Genomic DNA, 18,635 nt, shown 5'->3' on the forward strand with positions numbered 1-18,635 from the left:
GAAGACAAAAACAACAAACAAACAACATAGATACAGAGATTAGATCGTTGGTTACCAGAGGGGAAGGGGAGGGGGGGAGGGTGAAAAGAGTAAAAGGGCACATGTGTGTGGTGACAGACGGTAATGAGTCTCTGGGTGGTGAACATGATGTAGTCTACACAGAAATCAAACTATGATGTACACCTGAAATTTATATAATGGTATAAACCATTGTTACCTTAAGTAAAAAATAAATAAATAAAACCCACAAATTCTAATACTGCATTAGATTAGAAAGATCTGTTTCTAAACAGATACTCAAATGCATGGGCAAAGATTACTTCATCGCAGCACTGTCTTTAACAGTCATACGATGGAATTCTAGTCCTTAAAGAGTCCAATCGATATTACACTAACAAGAAACGATCCTCATGACATAGTGTTGTGTGAAGTAAGCATGTTGAAGAAAAATGCTCCTCACATCATCCTGGTTTTTCTACAAACAGACAAGTACCTCAGTGTATATACATTTAGCTGTATATAGATAGGGAAAAAAATGTTGAAGTACACATATGAGTCTGTTAATAATGTTTAACTTCAAATAGTACGATATCACAGGGCAGAAGAGGGGACAAGGTGGGCCAACTACCATTTCTTTTACGTTCTGCATGTTGTCTGAATGTGTTCCCAGAATGCATTATTTTTATAAAGAAAGTTTTTAAAATTTAAACTGGTAGTAGGTTTAAAAAGTTTCTACTCCTGATTTTTAACTTGAAAACCTTGCACTAAAAGAAAATTAAAACTGATTTCACACTATGATTATGAGGTACACTTAGTAACAACTTCAGCCAAATATTTTAGCTTTTGGTAGAAATTATCCGGAATTAGAGCAGCATGAGGTCCCCATAAAAGATGGCCAGCTACAAAGCCACACCGAGTAACAACTCAAGCCCTGCCTCCGCGAGCTACCACGTATCCCAGCTTGTGAGTTCCTTGAAGGCATTTTTGTTCTACCTTGAACATCTAGAAAAGTGTCTTTCAAATAAGAAGTGCTCAAGGTGTGTCTACTGTTGAATAAAACAGATGTGGAGGAAGAGAAGAAACTCGGGCCCTGATTCTTGCATTTTCACATAAATGTCTCAAATTCTTTTCTGCAGGACATTATTTTTAACAGAAGCAGTGTAATGTTAGATGCTTGTGGTGCATGTAGGGGATGATTCTGCCAACTGCAGAGCCTCTCCTCCAAAACGTATCACTGCTTCTCAAACATTAAAGCGTTGAAATCAGGGTCTCGAAGAGATATCTGCACTCCACGTTCACTGCAGTACTATCTACAACAGCCAAGAGGTAGAAACAAGCTAAACACCCATCAGTGGATGAATCGATAAAGAAAATATGGTTCAGACATACAATAGGATATGATTCAGCCTTAAAAAAAGAGATCCTCTAATTGTGACAATATGGATGAACTTCAGAGGACATTATGTTAAATGAAAATAAGCCAGACACAGAAGCACAAATACTGTATGACTGCACTTATATGAGGAATCTAAAATAGTCTAACTCATAGAAGCAGAGTAGAATGGTGGTAGCCAGGAGCTGGAGGGAGAGAGAAATGGAGAGTTGCTAACCAAAGGCTATAAAGTTTCAGTTAGGCAAGATGAATAAGCGCTAGAGACCTCGTGCAACACCGTGCCTCCAACTAACAAGGCTGTGTTGTACATTTAAATCGTAAAGAGGGTAGATCTCATGTTAAGTGTTCCTATCACGATGTTTAAAAAACCTAGAGCAACAGAATATATTTTAAACATAAGAGTATCAAATAAGAAAAAAAAGTGAGAGAGAACTGTGTTATACTGACCAAGAAAAGCTACTAAAAGCCAAGAGTGAACAACCTTATCTTGCGGTGTGAGCTTCTCCAGAGCACGAACCAGGTTTCTTCTCCCTATATCCCGAGTACTTAGCACACAGAGGTATTTGGTCATTTGTTACTAAATTAAGGGAGTTTGATTTATGAATTAAACTGCTACTAAAAATTGAGTTTTTGATCATTTATTTTCTAGACCTGAGAATTGAGAAAAAAGATTGACAAAAACTAAAGAATTTCTGAGACCCTAGATTATTAGGCTACAAAAAGCCAGGTAAAATAATTTCTTACCAAGATGTACGCTTTGCCATCCTGACCTTGAACAGTGAATCTAAAAGTGCTTCGAGCAGAGGAGAGTTCCACCAGACACTGGGCAATGACACTCTGGACAAACCGAGACCTGTTTGAACCAAAATCAGTTTTCACAACGTGCCTCTCATGATAACTCTAACAGGCAAGATGAGCCCAGAATACCCCAGGGTACCTAAAGCAGAGGCAAGTGCCTGCCAGACTTTTCTGTCCGCTGCCCATTCCCTCACAATCTGTGCTCATGTGGATTTTAACATATTTTCATATTTGTGTTTGCTCCATTCTTCTTTAACCTATTCTCCAATCTTAAATACATTCTCCCCTGCAAACCTAACTATAGCCCCTTACTGAATGAAAAATACTATGTTAGACAAGTTAATATTCCAATCGTGCTGCAACACACTAAACAGTGAAGAACTAAGCTAAAAAAGGTGGGAAATTCCCTCCAAACATCAGACAGTATTGTCTGCAATGTTTTCCATTTGGATCCCCTCAAAGCGTCAGCTCTGAGGTACAGAAGCAATGTATTTAGGAGAGGATAAAGTCCAAGGTCATAATTAGATTACCAAAATTTTTAGACATCAATAAATAATCTGAAATAAAGACACATTATAGTCAACTTTTATTTGTGAACTAAAAAAATTCAAAGGAAAGAAATACTATGGATTTGGTGGCTAAGTACTTTTTCTTTTTTAAAAAAACAGGAGTCATTTGAAAACTGACCTATGTTTCAAATTTTAAATAAATCAAATTAAAACCAGACATAATTATTCAAACACCTATTTATGATTACGTTATAATATCTTGGATATATGGCAAACAGAAAAAAGCACAAAAAACTTTCAGAATAAGAAGATTTATATGAGCACACTTGTCAATACCATCAGGTAAGCAAACCACAAATAAATCCTCAAGTCTTTTATGTGTGTGGTTTGGTTCAACTATCTAGAAGCTTTTCTCAAAGGCTTTTATTTTTCTTTTCCAAATAGAGGTATAAATAAAAATGAATTTCCAAATAATTTCCCATTTGTACCTTGGTATGATGGGAAAATTTCTCTCAGATGGCTGAATAATTATCTCTGTCATATAAAACTTGGTGGTTTCTAGAAACAAAAAATAAGAAAATTAAACCCCCCCAATACACTAATATGGTGGCATGCTGGTCTCACACTATGACATTCCAAAGTAAATATTCCACATACTGGTAAAATTAACATTCAGTAAACGTTTCAAAAAATGACTTAGTTTAAGAAGACAAAGCATTGATGACTACAAGGAGACAGTCCTGAGCCTTCAGATAGCCTGGTGTCTGTACAAAACAGCACGCCCCAAGGGCCTGCAGCACAGCAAGACTCTGCTCACATTCGTGGAAGGTTTCTAAATCAGTCACATCACAGCCATGGCCCACTTACCTATAAATCAGTCATACAATTTCTTCATTTCTGTAGAGTAGCCACTAACCTAGAAGTCACTGGAAAAGACTTTTTTTTTAAATGTTGTCAACGTTGTTTTTTTCCCTTGAAAATATCACATTTTTTAATTAAATATTTTTATTGAGGTAACACTGGTTTATAAAATTATGTAAATTCCAGGTATACATCATTACATTTGACTTCTGCATATACTTCATTGTATTCACCACCAAAGGTCTAGTTGCTGTGCGTCACCATACACATGTGCCCCTTTCACCCTCCCATTACCCCCTCCCCCTCTAGTAACCACCAATCTGCTCTCTGTATCGATGTGCTTGTTTATCTTCCACATATGAGTGAAGTCGACAGTATTTGACATTCTCTATCTGACTTATTTCGCTTAGCATGATACCCTCAAGGTCCATCCATATTGTTGCAAATGTCAAGATTTCATCTTTCTTATGGCTGAGTCCATTGTACGTATATATACCACATCTTCTTTACCCATTCTTCCATCGATAGGCACTTAGGATGTTTCCAAGTCTTAGCTACTGTGAATAATGCTGCAATGAACACAGGGTTGCATATATCTTTTTGAATTAGTGTTGTCATATTCTTTGGATAAATACCTGGAAGTGGAATAGCTGGATCATATGGTAGTTTTATTTTTAATTTTTTGAGGAATCTCTATATTGTTTTCTATAGAGGTTGCACCACTTTACATTCCCACCAGCAGTATACAAGGGTTGCCTTTTCTCCACATCCTCGCCAACACTTGTTACTTCTCTTTCTCTTTTCTTTTTTTTTTTTTTCTGAGAAAGATTCACCCTGAGCTAGAATTCCATTGCAAATTTTCCTTTTTCTTTTTTTGTATGTGAGACACGACCACAGCATGGCCACTGACAGGCGTGTGGTGTAGGTTCGAGCCTGGGAACTGAACCTGGGCTGCTGAAGCAGAGGACACCAAACTTAACCACTAGGCCACCAGGGCTGGCACTTTTTTCTCTCTCTTTTTTTTTTGGTGAGGAAGAGTAGCCCTGAGCTAACATCTGTTGCCAGTCTCCCTCTTTTTGCTTGAGGAAGATTGTCACTGAGCTAACATCTGTGCCAATCTGCCCCTATTTTGTATGTGGGATGCCACCACAGCATGGCTTGATGAGCCATGTGTAGATCCATGCCCGGTATCCAAACCCACAAACCCCAGGCTGCTGGAGCGGAGTGCGCAAACCCAACCACTACGCCACCAGGCCAGTGCCTGACCCTTCTCTTTTTAATGATAAGCATTCTGATGGTCTGATGTGATAGCTCACTGTAGTTTTGATTTGCATTTCCCTGATGATTAGTGATGTTGAACATCTGTTCATGTGCCTGTTGGCCATCTGTATATCTTCTTCGGAAAATGTCTGTTTAGATCCTCTGTCCATATTTTAATTTGACTGTTTGTTTTTTTGTTGTTGAGTTGTATGAGTTCTTTATATATTTTGGATATAACCCATAATCAGATATATGATTTGCAAATATCTTCTCCCAATTGTTAGGCTGTCTTTTCGTTTTGTTGGTGGTCTCCATTGCTGTGCAGAAGCTTTTTAGTTTGATGTAGTCCCATTTGTTTATTTTTTCTATTGTTTCCCTTGCCTGGTCAGACATAGTACTTGAAAATATGCTGCTAAGACCAATGTTAAAGAGCATATTGCCTATGTTTTCTTCCAGGAGTTTCACAGTTTCAGGTTTACATTCAAGTCTTTAATCTATTTTGAGCTAATTTTTGTGAATGGGGTAAGATAATAGTCCACTTTCATTCTTTTGCATGTGGCTGTGCAGTGTTCCCATCACCATTCCTTGCTCCATTGTATGTTCTTGGCTTCTTTGTGGAAAATTAGCTCTCCATAAAAGTGTGGGTTTATTTCTGTGCTCTCATTTCTGTTCCATTGATCCACGTGTCTCTTTTTGTGCCAGTACCATGCTGTTTTGATTACTTTAGCTTTGTAGCATGTTTTGAAATCAGAAAGTGATACTTCCAAGCTCTGTTCTTTTTTCTCAGAATTGCTTTGGCTATTTGGGGTCTTTCATTGTTCCATAAAAATTTTAGGATTCTTTGTTCCATTTCTGTGAAAAATGTCATTGGGATTCTCATAGGGATTGCATTGAATCTGTAGATTGCTTTAGATAATATGGACATTTTAACTATGTTAATTCTTCCAGTCCATGAGCACAGAATATCTACTTCTCTGTCTCTTCTTCAGTTTCTTTCCACAATGTCTTAAACTTTTTGGTGTACAGGTCTTTCATCTTCTTGGTTACATTTATTCCTAGGCATTTTATTCTTGCTGTGATTGTAAATGGGACTGTATTACTGATTTCTGTTTCTTCTAGTTTGTTGTTAGTGTATAGAAATGCAACTGATTTTTGTATAGTGATTTTGTACCCTGCAACTTTTTCATATTCATTTATTATTTCTAATAGTCTTTTGGTGGATTCTTTAGGGTTTTCTATACATAAAATTATGTCATCTGCAAATAGGGACAGTTTTACTTCTTCCTTTCCAATTCCAATACATTTATTTCTTTTTCTTGCCTAATTGCTGTGGCTAGAACTTCCAATAATATGCTGAATAAGAGTGGGAAGAGTGGGCATGCTTGTCTTGTTTCTGTTCTTAGAGGGATAGCTTTCAATTTTTCATCATTCAGTACAATGTTAGATGTGGGTTTGACATATATTGCCTTTATTATGTTGAAGCATTTTCCTTCTATACTCATTTTATTGAGAGTTTTTATTATAAGTGGATGGTGAATCTTGTCAAATGTTTTCTCTACAACTATTGAGATGATCATGTGATTTTTATTCTTCATTTTGTTAATGTGGTGTATCACATTGACTGATTCATGGCTGTTGAACCATCCTTGCATCCCTAGAATCAATACTACTTGATCATGGTGTATGATCCTTTTAATGTATTGCTGTATTGAATTTCCCAATATTTTGTTGAGGATTTTTGTATCTATATTCATCAATGGTATTGGCTTACAATTTTCCTTTTCTGTGTTGTCTTTGTCTTGTTTGAGTTTTAGGGTGATGTTGGCCTCATAAAATGAGTGAGGAAGCATCCCTTCCTTTTCAACTTTTTGGAAGAGCTTGAGAAGGATATTAAATTTTCTTTGAATGTTTGGTAGAATTCACCAGAGAAGCCATCTGGTCCTGGACTTTCATTTTTGGGGAGGTTTTTGATTACCATTTCAATCTCTTTACTAGAGATTAGTCTATTTTGATTCTCTATTTCTTCTTGATTTAGTTTTGGAAGGTTCTATGATTACAGATTTATCCATTTCTTCTAAGTTATTCAATTTGTTGACATATAGCTTTTCATAGTATTCTCTTACAATCCTTTCTATTTCTGTGGTATCTGGTGTAATTTCTCCTTTTTCATTTCTGATGTTATTGATTTGAGCCTTCTCTTTTTTCCTAGTGAGTCTAGCTAAAGATTTGTCAATTTTGTTTATCTTCTCCAAGAACCAGCTCCTGGTTTCATCGATCTTTTCTATTGCAGCTTTCTTCTTGTAGCTGATTTCTATTTTCATACCTTTGCGGTTGGAAAAGATGCTTGATATTATTTCAATCTTTTTAAATTTATTGAGACTTGTTTTATTTCCTGACATACGGTCTATCTTTGCACTTGAGAAGAATATATATTCTGCTACTTTGGGATGAAATGTTCTATATACATATATATATAAAGTCCATCAAGTCTAGTATTTCATTTAATGCCAATGTTTCCTTCTTGACTCTGTGTGGGTGAACCATCCGTTGACGTTAGTGGGGTATTAAAGTCTCATACTACTGTTATGCTGCTGTCAATTTCTCCCTTTAGGTCTGTTAACAGTTGCTTTATATACTTTAGTGCTCCTATGTTAGGACATATATATTAATAAATGTTAAATCTTCTTGGTGGATTGTTCCCATTATCTAATGTCCATTTTTGTCTCTTATCTTTTTTGGCTTGAAGCCTATTTCACCTGATATAGGTATGGCTACACTTGCTTTCTTTTGGTTGCCAACTGCTTGGAGCATCATCTTCCATCCCTTCATTCTGAGCTTGTGTTTGTTTTTAGTCACCGAGATGTGTTTCCTGGGGGCAGCATATTGTTTGGTCTTGGTTTTTAATCCATCTGGTCACTCTGAGTCTTTTGATTGGTGAATTCAATCCATTTACATTTAGGGTGATTACTGACACATGAGGACTTAATACTGCCATTTTATCTTTCGTTTTGTGCTAGCTCTTTGTGTCCACTGTTTCTTTCCTTGTGTTTCTGTCTGCCATTTGAGTTTGGTAGTTTTCTGTGATGTGTTTCTCAGTTTCCTCTTTTTTTATGCTTTGTGACTATGCCCTGCATTTTTCTTTTGTAGTTACCACAGGATTGTATAAAAGATTTCACAGATGAGATAGTTCCTTTTTCTGCTTATAGCATCTTATGTTCATTTGCCTATGCAGGTTCTATCCTTTTCCTCCTCCCCTTCTATGTTTTTGTGACACAAATTATCCTTTTTTGTATTGTGAGTTCATTACCAAATTGAAGTGGTTATAGTTATTTTTAATGCTGTCTTTCTCTTTGACCTTTATGTTTTAATTGTTTACTAACCTATTCTGATAGAGAGTTGCAATTTTCTGAGTCTATCTGTCTAATGTCACCCTGCTTAAAGTGCTGTATACCTTTGCCTTTTTGTTTCACATAGGAGAGCTCTTTACAAGACTTTTGGTATGGCAGATCTAGTGGCGATGAACTCCCTCAGCCCTTGTTTGTCTGGGAAGGCCTGAAAAAGCCTTTTTAATCATAGTATCCAAAGCGCATGCATGGACGCTATGAACCTCACATTAATACTTATCCAGAATCTCACTGAGTCTATTAATGTACAATTCTCACCAAACCTGGTTATCTGATTACTTATCTACAGAAAAATTTAAACAGTTAACTAAATATCTAATAGAAATGATTATAAACACAACCATTTTGGATTTTTTAAAAGTCCATGAAAAATATGTACTCTGAATGAAGGAAATGCAAATTAAAATGAGATATTTTTCAGCATGAAATGAATAAAATATTTTTAAATGATAAGGTGCAGCACTGATTAAGATACAGAGAAATGGATACACTTATTCACATTCTGCTGTCAGAATAGAAAATGATAGATTTCTGGAAAGCCTCTTGTCAAAGCCCTTAAACATGTATACATATTTTGACACTATCATTAAACACCTAATACTTTATCTCAAAGAAATACTCAAGGATATCTGCAAAAATTTACCTATAAAGATGTTCTTTTTTTTTTTTTTAAAGATTTTATTTTTTCCTTTTTCTCCCCAAAGCCCCCGGGTACATAGTTGTATATTCTTCGTTGTGGGTCCTTCTAGTTGTGGCATGTGGGACACCGCCTCAGCGTGGTTTGATGAGCAGTGCCATGTCCACGCCCAGGATTCGAACCAACGAAACACTGGGCCACCTGCAGCAGAGTGTGCAAACTTAACCACTCGGCCATGGGGCCAGCCCCAAGATGTTCTTAATATTAACAGAAAAATACTGAAAACAAACATCTAAAAATTCACAATAGGTTGGGTTAAATAAACAATTTCACATTTAGGCAAGAGAATTCTATGTAGTCATTAAAAATGGTGTGACAAAAAAATTTTTAATTGTTTTAATAAGAAAGAAAGTTGTTGCTGGTAGATTTCCTGAAAATGTTTTCAATTGCTCAAAATAACACACAGAAAAGGGCCAAAAAATAAAAATCAATGGACAATTTAACAGATCATCATATATCTAGAACCATGATGATAAATTTATTTATTTGTCCTTGAAGTTCAATTTTCACTTTACTATTTTGAAGTTACGTTACTAGATACAGGATTGAACCCTTTAACATTATGAAGTGATCCCTTTTTCCCAGTTGTTGTTAAACTATAATTTAATTCAATAATTTAATCTCACAGGTATTATTAATTTTATACAGTTAATATTCATTTAGCATCATCCACATATTTACCACTCTCTTTACTAATCCTTCTGGAACTTAGACCTTCTATCTGGGATCATTTTATTCTACCTGAGGTACAAGTAGGATTTCTTTTAATAAGAAACTAGTAGTAGCACATTGTCCTAATTTTTGTTTGCCAGGAAATATATTTATCTTTGTCTTCATCCTTGAATGACATTTTCATCTGATATAAAATCCTAGATTAACAGTTATTTCTCTGTGCACACTGAAAGCATCTTTCTGCTGTTTTCAAACTTCCATTACTGCTGTTCCTCTGAAGGTGATCTGTCATTTCTCTTTGGTTGCTATTAATATTTTTTCTGTTTTTTATTTTTCTGCAGTATCACTCTGACATGTACAGCTAAAGATATTTTATTTACCTTACTTGGGCCTCATTTAATTAGAATTCATTGGAACTCTTAAATCTGTACACTGTTTTTTTTCCATCACTTTTGCAAAATTCTCAGCAATTCTCTCTTTTCCTGTGCTAGAATACAGGTTTTTCTTCTCATTTATCTTCTGTTCATTAATTCTTTCTCCAACTTGTACCTAATGTGCTCTTAAACCACCCACTGAATTTTTAATTTCAATTATAATATATTTTTTAGAAATTCTATGGTGGATCTTTTTCAAATTTCTTGACTGATATTGTTGCCTTTTCCTTTCAATATCTTTAAACCTGTCTTTTATCTTGTTACATTTAGTAAGCCTGGTTACCTTACAGTTTACATTCAATATTTCTAATAGCATAAGTCTGTTTCTACTGTTTGCCACTTTTGTTAGTTTCTGCTGATGGCAGTCTAGTTTACTTGTGTGCTTATTTATCCTTGGTTGTATGCTAAACACTGTACTTGGCAAATTATTTGTGGGAATAATATGAGTTTTACAATGAAGGTATTTTCCTCCAGAGGTGATTTGCATTTGATTTTGCCAGGCACATGATGTTATGTCTAGACCAAGTTCAAGACTTGAAATTCCCTAAGTCCCAAAGGATTGATAACCTATCTGTAATTCACAGGGTTGTTCCACTTCTGACTCGCCCTCACTGTGAGGGTATGGACCTTTAGGCTTTCATATTTTTGTGCAGGTAGTCACCTGCCAGGTTCTCATCTTGTGTCTTTGATTTCTGTCCTTACTTCTCAAACCAACCAAATCAAAAGTTCTAATTTTAGAAGACTGGCAAACTGCAGTGAAAAGGTGGCTTCAATTTTGTGCTAACCTCTTTCAAGTTTGCTTTTGAGGTAGTTTACCCCCAATTTTCCGTTTATTTTGCTCTTCGTTCCCTCCTATGGATTCCAATTACCATCTAGTGTCGGTCATTTCAGCCTGAAGCATTTCTTTCAGCATTTTTCGTGGAGAAGCTCTGCTGGTAATGTATTATTTCCATTATTTATAGGAAAATGTCCTTATTTTGCCTTTGTTTTTGAAGGACAGTTTTTTTTGGATACAGAATTGCTGGCTGACAGGTGTTTTGGGGAGTTTGTTCCCCCCAGCGTTTTGAATAGCTCATTTTCGGTGTCCTGGCTGTCATTTCTCTAAGAAGTCTGCTTTAGTTGAATCATGCAATCCCTGTATGTGATACTTTGTTTCTCTCTTGCTACTTTCAAGATTCTCTCTTCATCTTTGGCCTTTGCGAATTTGGCAACAATGTGCCCAGGTGAGATGCTCTTTGTGTTTATCCTACTTGAGATTCATTGCAATTCCTGGATCTGAAAGATAATCTTTTTTCACCAAATTTGCCAAGATTTCAGCCATTTTTTCTACAATTTTTTTCCCCAATCCTTTCTTTTTCTCCCCACCTTCTGAAATTCCACTTCACGTTTATTGAAACATTTAGTATTCTTCCACAAATCTCATAGGTTCTGTTCATTTTGCTTCAGATTCTTTTCTCTCTTTTCTTTTGATTGGTTAACTTCTATTAAATTTATCTTCCAGTTCAATGATTTTTTTTCTGTCATGTCAAATATGTGGTTTAGCTAATATAGTGAATTTTTCTTTTCGGTTACTGTACTTTTCAGCTCTATAATTACCAATTGATTCTTTCTTTGAAGTTTCCAATTTATTGAGATTTGCTACTAGTTGACTCAAGAGGTTCTTTCCTTTTAATTCTTTGCCATATTTACAATAGTTGCTTCACCATCTTTGCTAAATCTAATATTTGTGCTTACTTAGCACCTATTTATTGAGTCTTGTTTTTTTCTTGAGTATGAATCACTCTTTTCTGTTTCTTTGCATGTCTAATAATTTCTGGATAGAAATAGGACATTTTATGTAACACATTGTAGCAATTTGGGATTTTACTTTGTTCTTTAAGGGTTGTGGTTTATACGTAAAGTAGTCAATTAACTAGCCTAGACTCAAAGTGTGGACTACGTCTTCCCACAGTAGCCACTAATGTCTCTGCTCAGTTTTATTTTGTTTAGCCTGGCTCCCTGGAGAGTATTTACTATATCTGCACAGTTTAGCTGTAAGCAAATAATTTGGGGAGAGGTTCTGCTCAAATAGCCAGTAAGGCTTCCACCTTCCACTGCCCAAGTTGTGTGTGGATTGAGAAATGTAATCAAAGGCACAGTAAATATGCAGGCGTCCCCAGGCCCTCAATTCTCATTGGATTCTCCGGCATCTTCCGTGCGCACGTACAGTTTAGCAGTCAGCCAGAGTTGTGTGAAGAAGTTATCATCTCAGTCCCTCCTTGGTCCTCTTGCTTCTAAAATCTCCTTCTCAAATTTCTAGTTTCCCTGTTGCCTACCCTGAACCAAATCCACTCTCTGTAGACAATAATGCTGTGGGGTTTTCCTGACCAAGTAGGGGGGAGAGGGGAGGATGGCAATGCTCCCAAACAAAAATTTGCCATTCTAACCGAATGCAGCAGCACTTTTTCATAATTAAACACTTCTCAAATCATTGCTTCATTCTGGTCATTTTCCAGTGGTGGTGGTTAATAATTTTTTGAACGTGTACAGCTTTGTACTTGTCTGCATAATGGAATTGCCCATTCTCTTTATGCTACTGTTTTTGGAAATGGAGTCCTACTGGTTTACTTTTAGAGTAGATGTGGGTGCAGTTCTCTTACTTTACACCCTCGCACACATGCACACACTCATACATATTGATCTCCTAATATACTTATGTATTACAGCATTAAGATGTTTGGTCAAATCAACATTCAGTGCTTACATTATTATGACCATAATAATACCATGGAAATATTTCCTTTATGTTCAAATTTCTTATTCTCTGAAGTGCATAACTGCTTTCTTTTTCATTTGTTTAGTTTTCCAAGCACCTTTAGCTAATTCTTCCTATATGATGAAATGGATTGTCTTAAGATTATTTGTTACATGTGGTCAAACGAACCAATGAATTTATCAGTGAAAAAGTCTTCCTTGCAGTCTTTTCTCCCTTTGCTTCAATCCAGGCTGTTATTTTCCAGGCCTGCTGCATGCACATCCCTCACCCCAGGACTTCCCTACCTTACTTTCCTGTGTTAGATAATGTTTCCTGAATTCCACATCTTCTCTTTTGAGGTTAAATCCCTAGTTCAGGTGACAGATATCCTATGTAGATTCCTAAGGAAAATATACCTTTGAGGTCTACGTTTTGAGACCTAGTATTTCCAAAAATGTATTTTTTATCTTCACACTTGATGATGGTTTGACCAGGTATAGAATTCTGGGTTGAAAATCTTTTTCCTCCTAAATTATGAATGCATTGCTTCACGTCTTGCAGCTTCCAACACTGTTGTTAAGCAGCTCAGTGCCATTCCAGTTCCTAATCCTTTGTACACCACCTGCTTTTTCCTCTCCGGAAACTTCCTCCTTGGTGTTCGGAAATTACTCAATGACGCGGCTTTGAGAAGCTTCCCTGTTATCCTTCCATTAATTATACTAGCCATTTAATGGGCCGTTTCAGTTGAGAAACTCAAACCCTAGCTCTGGAAAATAGCCTTGTATGGTGTTTTTGGTATTCTTGTTCTTTAACAATTTCCTACACCCTGTTGTCTCCAATCTCTTTCTAGAATTTCTCTTAGCTGGATGTTTGATGTCCTAAAAAGCTCAATTCACTCATTCCTTCAACAAATATTTACTGCCTTCCCTGTTGCCCGCTGCCTTCAAATTCGGACCAGTTCTGGGTTTCTACAGTAAGTGCTGGCTCACTCCTCACCCACACGACCTCCCGTAGACACCTGGACTACAGGTTCCTCCACACCGCCAAGTGCGCGCCCACACCTGCGTCAGCTTTACAGCTTCCAAACAAAGTTTGCTTTCACCTGTTGTTAGCATCACTGTTGCCTCCTCTCCACTTCTCTTTGAATGTACATCCTTTTTAATCCTTAACTGATATTTTAACCGGTCTTCAGGGAGGAGAGGAAAGAATTAAAAAAGTCAATTCACCTTATTTAACTGGAAGCCTTAAAATTTTCTAAGTTGTTGCCTAAGGGGCTTTTTTTCATTCTCCAAAAATGACATTGAGGGTGGCATCCTTTGCTAGTACTCATTCTTCCTTTTCTGCTCACTCTGAGCAAGTAACTGCTTACAAGATTCTGATGATTTTAAAAAACAAACAAAAAATATCACCATCTGTCTTCCCTTAAGTACAACAGCTTCACTTAAATCACATCTTCTAATTAATTATATTAAAAACAATCATTCATCACCCACAAAGCTAACACAGCATACTGCAGCTCTCTAGACATTTTTATATCATATCTTTAAATAGTGATGCATTTTAATTATCAGGATTTTCATTATTGTATTTTAAAGTGGTATAACATAGACTTTATATAAAATATAATTAATACCATTGGGAAAAAGATAAGGAACAGAGTACAAAACTCAGAATGTGTCTTCTTCCATTTCAACAGGTTCTCTCCCACCCCCAGGCCCAAAATACAGCCCTGAGCCAGACGGCAGCCAAGAAAAGCGACTCTTCAAGCATCTCTGGCAAGCAACTCTTCTGATTGAGAAATTGTATTAAGAAAAAAAGCTCCAATCTTCTTTTAAACAGATCCAAGTACAAACTTTATACTATTGCTTTATATCTATAAAAAGGGTATGTGACACTGAAAATGATCCAACTTCTTAATGCTTAAAACTCAATACTATGTACTTATAAAGAACAAAATACACAAACTTCTTGGCGTGTTGGACGACATGCTAGTTGGTTTCTATTTTTAACAGCATCAATTCTACAACATATTTAGTCATCCATCTTTCACGCATATTTCCTATAAAATCTCCTTCTACTGGTTTTTTAACAAGAGGGTAATCACGTTGGCTTTTTTATTTTGAAATTCTCACCTGATGACATGGTCTCTCCCAACATTACCTTGCAACGCTTACAAATTACTTTGGTATTTGCCTTTGGTTTCTGTAGAAGAGAAAAATGTCATTTAAATGTCATTCAGCTTTTCTTAAAAGGAATATATAATTTTAACATAGTCTCTAGAGCACACATTGAACTTTACATTTTACTTTGCCCTCTACTAAATACTGGGAATACATTTAGCTTGTATGCTTAATTCACATGCACAGAGATCATTTTTTTCTAGTCTAAAGACAGAATAATGACTGGATTGATTTTTCCAAACTAGCTACTTCTTGATAATTTCAATGTTGCCACATAATTTGAACAAGAAGCACCTTACATTTCTAAAAAGCATTTCCAAACATCCTTATCACTTAGAATAGGCAGCTGGTGGGCAAGAAGGGCAGCGAGGGTAGCTGACTTGCCCCAACTCACATGTCTAGAAAACAGAAGAATCAGAACTTGAATTCCTATTATTTTGATTCCTAGTCCAGTGTAACTTATGTCAAAGTAATCTATAATTCATAACCACTCATCAGAAGTTAAAAATACCTAACCCGCTCATATAATTCTATTTTCCTATTTAAGTATGCACTGTAACTGGAGTGATGAATAGTGTTCTGGGACAAACTCCTGAAATATTCTTAAATTTCAAAACAAAAATTTTCAAACTTTGGAAATCCAAATTCATCATTTAGGATACAGATTAAAATAGCTGGCATTCACCTAATCATTTAGCACACAAAAGAATGCTCTTTTCACATCCCTACTAATACCTCTGTTAAAGCCAGACAACATTCCTCTCACCCACACATACTGCAACACGGCAGAAGTCATGTAAAAGTGGGCAGGGAGAAGGAAGTTCTGCATCTCTGACCACTTGAGCTTACCCATCCTGGAAAACCTAGAATAGAGTGCTGGTCTAAGAGAGGAAGGACAGTGACTTTCTGAGTGACATCACATATGTATTAATCTAAGAATAAGTCTTAACTAACTAGTACAATTATATTTCCCCTGGCATAAATAACTATTCCCTGAAAAGATGGATAAGAAGCACATTTAAACTGAGTTCCATGGATGTGCTGCTAGAGCTAGTATTTGAATCCAGGTCCCCTGGATGTTAAAGCCTGTGCTTCTAAGTATTACGCCAAGTGTTTTCCAAACCAATTCACAGAATCAACTCAATGGGCTACAACCTGATACAACAGAAAATATCACAGGGCTTCAACCAAAGGGTAAGTATTGCCTCAAGAAACTTTTACTTGAGGAGTGTGTGTGTGCATGTGTGTGTGTATTATCAGATCTTTATGAAAAAAAGTGTACTTCTTACTTTAGTTAGAGGTCAAAAAAAGTCAAAAGCCACAGACATAAAAGCCAAGGGAGGTGCCAATTTGCTCAGGTCCAGGCAAGGTTACAGGGAGAAGACAGCTCAGAATCCAGGTTTGCTCAACCGTAAAGTTTGACATTGGCAGTTTCATGCTTTCTTACAGTAAAATCTATCTGTATGGCTCCAAATTGGTATTAAAGACACTTTTTTAAAGGATTCTATTTTGTACAAGTTAAACTGGACCATCCTCATTAAACCTTACCAAAAGCTAAGGGCTTTACTAAAAACTAATATAGGGTATTAAAGTGGCAATGCTTGAGAAGAAAGGATTTTTCTATTCGAAACAAAATTTTTCATCAGGTTCTATGTTTATGTATTTCATTATAATTGCTCTTACAGCACATTTCACCTCATCTTTCAATGAAGCAGGAAAAGTGGTTTTTGTTGGTTTGTTTTTAAAAGAAGATTCTACCTTTTCAAGATATGAGTAATTAGGATTTTAAAATCTGACCAATAAAAAGCAAATTACCTCAAAGAACCAAATGTGTGGATTTTGATTTAAACAAACTGACAGTAAAAGATATTTTTAATACAACTGGTAAAATCTACATATAGCCTGACATCATATCATCAAGTAATGACTGTTAATTTTGTCAGGTGTAAAAATGACACTGTGGTTACATAAAAAAACTCCATATTTTTGGACATTTATATTGAAACATATAGGGATGAAATGACATAATGTCTGGGGTTTGATTTAAAGTACTTTAGCAAAAAATAAAAATAAAAAAGGGACAGATAGAACATACTTCATGAACCACCATGACTGGGGTACTGAAATTCATAGTACTATTCTTGTTTACATTTATGAATCTTTACAAAGTTCAATAGCACATTTTTCTGAGAAAATACAAAGATACCCTTATGGATTTAATAAAACAAAGTACCAAAATCAATAAATTATTGCTAAGTACCCCAGAAAAGAAAAGAAAAGGTAAAGCTGTTAGTCATACTTGCCAGCTGTAATAAAATCAAAGTTCAATTTTATTTGTTTTTTAAAGAATAGAATTAAGTCCTAAGTGTGGCCATGCTTTCTAAGTCTGGAATAATATGATCAATCTTATAAAAGATTGAGGTGCCACCTTTATTATCCTAAGATGCAAAAATTTTATTATGGTGGCAGACATGAGAAATAGCACAAGAGATAACAAACAGATGTGAGAATAGGAAAATCTTCAACAGATCCCTTTTGAAAACAAAAGTTATATACTGGCTGCATTTACACAGGCACAAATAACACCGTGGACATTCTCGGGGGGGCAGAAGGAAAGAAATAAGTGTTGGACTTTACGTTTGCTTGCTTGTACTGTTTTTAAAATCAGACCTTTTTAATTAAAATATTATAACGCTTTTAATTTCGTTTAAAGAGAAACTCTGCTTTGTAATATATTTTTTTTGACCTAAGCTTAAAGGAAATAATAAAGCAAGTTGTGCAACGAAGCAACCTAACAGTGTGGGAACTCTACGAGCAAACATCAAAGAAAGACATTGTTGTGGACTAATTAAGTCAATATATCTGAGAGATGGCACTGCTGCTCAGAGAGGCGGATTAGCCTCTTGTCCTCGTTTTTATTTCCTTCGTGTTGTTTCAATTTCTAAGGACCCTTGATAGTGTCTCGCCAAAAAAATGTGTCCCAAGAGATACCATTAGGATGCTGTGTCACCATGTGACATTTCAAAACCCTGCTAGATGGCCAGACTGGGTGAGATGAGAAATAGGTTTCCAATAGCACAGAGCAGCCTTGTTCCCACAGGGGCCTTGAGAGCACTGCTTAAGCAGTCCTTCCAAATTTATGTTACTATTTTGGTCACAGGCATACTCTTTCAGTTGTTGCAATATGCAATTAAAGTGCGACTTCCATCTAGGCTAACTTGAAAACAATCTTGTCAACAGTAGCTTGTCATGATAGTAATTTCCCATAGTCTTTTGATACTAAAAACCGTAATGTCTGAATATGATAGGGCTTCCTTTAACACATACGATGGCTGTTCACAATTAAGAGAAATATGTGTAAATGGCATCAAGTAACTGATAAGGATGCAAATGTGAAGAATATACTTCCACAGAGTGCAGAGTTTAACCAAAAAGGGAAACACATTTCTCTTATTTAATCTTTATCCACTCCTCTTCTACTCACACCTTCCAAATATTTTAAAAATTTATAGCTTAATCATAAAAATGAAAGTTAAAACACATAAAATAGTAAAGTATTCGTATATGAATTTCGATTAAACTATAATTTTAATATAACCATATTAAACATAATTATAACAGATTTATATTAACTTCTGACCATTCATCTTTGAAAAACACAGAAGGCTAAAGTACTATAACTCAAAATGAACC

At 35.8% G+C, this 18,635-nt stretch overlaps 1 protein-coding gene across 8 annotated transcripts in view; it reads right to left on the bottom strand.

Annotated features, from left to right (window-relative positions):
* The window catches only part of UBE3D (ubiquitin protein ligase E3D), a 153,710-nt gene that overhangs the window by 104,269 nt on the left and 30,806 nt on the right, over positions 1 to 18,635 (bottom strand). For all 8 annotated transcript variants that reach the window (XR_011422568.1, XR_011422567.1, XR_011422566.1 and 5 more), the window contains exons 5-7: positions 14,895 to 14,964; positions 3,189 to 3,258; positions 2,138 to 2,246 (exon numbers count right to left, since the gene is read on the bottom strand). Coding sequence is in view for 5 of the 8 variants with exons in the window: in XM_070225183.1 (XP_070081284.1) it covers positions 2,138 to 2,246; positions 3,189 to 3,258; positions 14,895 to 14,964 (249 nt within the window). In the remaining 3 variants the exon portion in view is untranslated. The remainder of the gene's footprint in view (positions 1 to 2,137; positions 2,247 to 3,188; positions 3,259 to 14,894; positions 14,965 to 18,635) is intronic.

This window comes from Equus caballus, chromosome 10 (genome assembly GCF_041296265.1).
Source record: "Equus caballus isolate H_3958 breed thoroughbred chromosome 10, TB-T2T, whole genome shotgun sequence".
NCBI classification, from domain to species: domain Eukaryota; kingdom Metazoa; phylum Chordata; class Mammalia; order Perissodactyla; family Equidae; genus Equus; species Equus caballus.